General features: G+C 44.8%; 1 protein-coding gene across 1 annotated transcript in view; it reads left to right on the forward strand.

The window, feature by feature from the left end:
- Window positions 1-1,897, forward strand: part of LOC119288362 (sucrose:sucrose 1-fructosyltransferase-like) — a 4,001-nt gene extending 2,104 nt beyond the window's left edge. The window contains exon 4 of the mRNA XM_037567998.1: window positions 920-1,897. Coding sequence (XP_037423895.1) covers window positions 920-1,621 — 702 coding nt within the window. The 3' untranslated portion in view covers window positions 1,622-1,897. The remainder of the gene's footprint in view (window positions 1-919) is intronic.
- The last annotated feature ends 965 nt before the right edge of the window (window positions 1,898-2,862 follow it).

Raw genomic sequence — 2,862 nt, forward strand, 5'->3', positions numbered from 1 at the left:
GGTGTAAGTGACGACAGTACGTAGAGCACTAGCTGTGCGGCGTCGCAGTCATGGTGTCGTTTGTCTTTTCTGTTGTGTAAAAAACTAGTAATAACGGACGGCTCTAGGCTGTGGGTTGCTCTCTGGCTGAGCTGTCAAAGGCTTCATATCTGGAGAACATGGTCGGCCCCTTCCCTTGGCTGCACGCTCGATTTGGTATCTAGTTAATTACTAAAGTAATTTACTGCCCCGGAAGCATGGACGCATATGCCAACTTGCATCACCAAATGGCGAACACATTGCACCAGTCTCTGCCTTTCAATTTATATATATATTGCATATTGCATCGTGTCAAAAAGTTTGTCCCAAGCGTAGTACGCCGTTCAATTTGAAACGTAGAAAATATGTTTTTTTCTTCAACCAGTAATTACTTGTATTATTAATGGTTAATTATATGTTATACTCATTGGTCGATAGGACGGCCGGGCGGCTGAATTTCAGGACTAGTTTTCGTTGCTCACTTTCACCATCTCGTTGCAACTTCCAAGAGCCAATGCACTGTCGATATAGTGCCCATTTCACCATCCCTAGTGTAGCTCAACAACCATATACGAGTACAAACAAACATCATGTGCATGCCTGGTCAGTCGCACGTGGAGTGATTTGTTCGGTCCCAGCTAACAAACCGCACCAAATCAAACCAGGACTTTCTTCCTTCAAATCTTGATGTTGTTTATGTGGAGCCTTTTTGTTCGTGCGGTAATGTTCTTTAATGGGAATAGGTGCGGGGCACGGGACCCTTTATATTAATTAATCAAATATCATTTTCAGACATGTTTTTTCTTCAAGTTCATGATGTGAATGTGCACTCATAATCTATGGGCTTAACTATTTTGAATTATTGGATCCACTGACTTAATGGTGTGTGTTGTGCGTGCAGTCGATTCCGAGGACGGTGGAGCTTGACGAGAAGACCCGGACGAACCTCATCCAATGGCCCGTGGAGGAGCTCGATACCCTCCGCATCAACACCACCGATCTCAGCGGCATCACCGTTGGCGCCGGCTCCGTCGTCCCCCTCCACCTCCACCAGACCGCTCAGCTTGACATCGAGGCAACCTTCCGCATCGATGCCTCCGCCATCGAGGCCCTCAACGAGGCCGATGTTAGCTACAACTGCACCACTAGCAGCGGCGCCGCCACCCGCGGCGCGCTTGGGCCCTTTGGCCTTCTTGTCCTCGCCAACCGCGCCCTGACCGAACAGACGGGAGTCTACTTCTATGTGTCCAAGGGCCTCGATGGTGGTCTTCGGACTCACTTCTGCCACGACGAGTTGCGGTCGTCGCACGCTAGTGATGTGGTGAAGCGGGTGGTGGGTAGCACGGTGCCGGTGCTCGACGGCGAGGATTTCTCCGTCAGGGTGCTCGTGGACCACTCCATTGTCCAGAGCTTCGCGATGGGCGGGAGGTTGACGGCAACGTCGAGGGCGTACCCGACCGAGGCCATCTACGCGGCAGCGGGGGTCTACATGTTCAACAACGCCACCGGCACTAGCGTCACCGCCGAGAAGCTTGTCGTGCATGATATGGACTCATCGTACAACCATATATACACAGATGATGACTTGGTAGTTGTCAATTAGACTGATCACTCACAACAAGTTATGGATTGGTTGTTCTCGGTCGGTGGCTTCCTTTTCTCTTGGACAGATGGAGATGGAGTACAAGCGACTCTGCCTATCACCTCATTTTTGTTCTTCGTTCTGGTTTTTGGTTTAGTAAGATGAATTAGATGGTGTTGATGACAGGGCTATGATGTTGATGATGATGATGATGATTGTTCACATGTAAATCAATTTGTTGGGGAATGAAAATGGCATGGATGCCACCAAGTATAAGTGAATGTATCAAGTTCGTCCTGTCTAATTTCTTATTCATTTTATATGCAATTTTTATATTTTGTATTTCTAGAGAAAGCCATCATGGTTTATTTTATAAACACCAGAAGATAGTTACATTGTTTTTTCACTTAAAATAATGCTGGGTCGCTCCGTATCTACTGCGTCTGAATTTTTCTAACATCAGAACAGAAACAAGCGCTCATATACACACGCATACACTCATCCCTATGAACGCACACACGCACACCATATCCTATGAGCGTCTCCGAAAGACTGAGCCGGCATATCATCTTGAGATTTATGAAGTCATCGTAGGCGCCTCGTCGTTGACGGGAACATCTCCTCCCACTGAATGCGCACCGCCGGAAATTCTGAAATAAATCCAGGAATAAATGTGAGCACCAGGATTTGATGGGTTACAACTACCACAATCCCTCTAACCATCCAACCACTGGTTGGTTCGCTACTGCGTCTGAATTGTTAAGTACAGGAGTGTACGGCATTTTAAAAAAACATTTTGAGTACCGACTACTAGTTTCTGTTTTAGAGTTTAGACGGATCCATTGGGTCGTATTGGTAGCAGGGCCTACTTACATCCAAACTTTGCTAAATATTGCTTATGGCTCCTGGACCTAATTATAAAGTGGGAGCTCCCTTGGTTTTGTTTTGTTTTCACTTACGACTTGTACTTGTATTTCAAGGTATTCAACAAAAAAAATCAAAAAAAATGGTCATGCAACTATATAAATACCTATTTAAAATCAAGCAAATTATGTTATGGATATTGAAAAAAATCACGTGGCTTTCCTAACATTTTTTTTGAATAACTTAGAAATAAGGACATTTTGAAATCACCCTAACGCGATTACATTTCGAAATAGGGACATTTTTTTAAACATAATCTAGGTGACTCATGCTTAAATTTCAGATGAGTATATTTATCATTCTGATTGAAACACAATTCAAGACATAAAAAAGAACTC

This window comes from Triticum dicoccoides, chromosome 4A (assembly GCF_002162155.2).
Source record: "Triticum dicoccoides isolate Atlit2015 ecotype Zavitan chromosome 4A, WEW_v2.0, whole genome shotgun sequence".
Lineage (NCBI taxonomy): Eukaryota > Viridiplantae > Streptophyta > Magnoliopsida > Poales > Poaceae > Triticum > Triticum dicoccoides.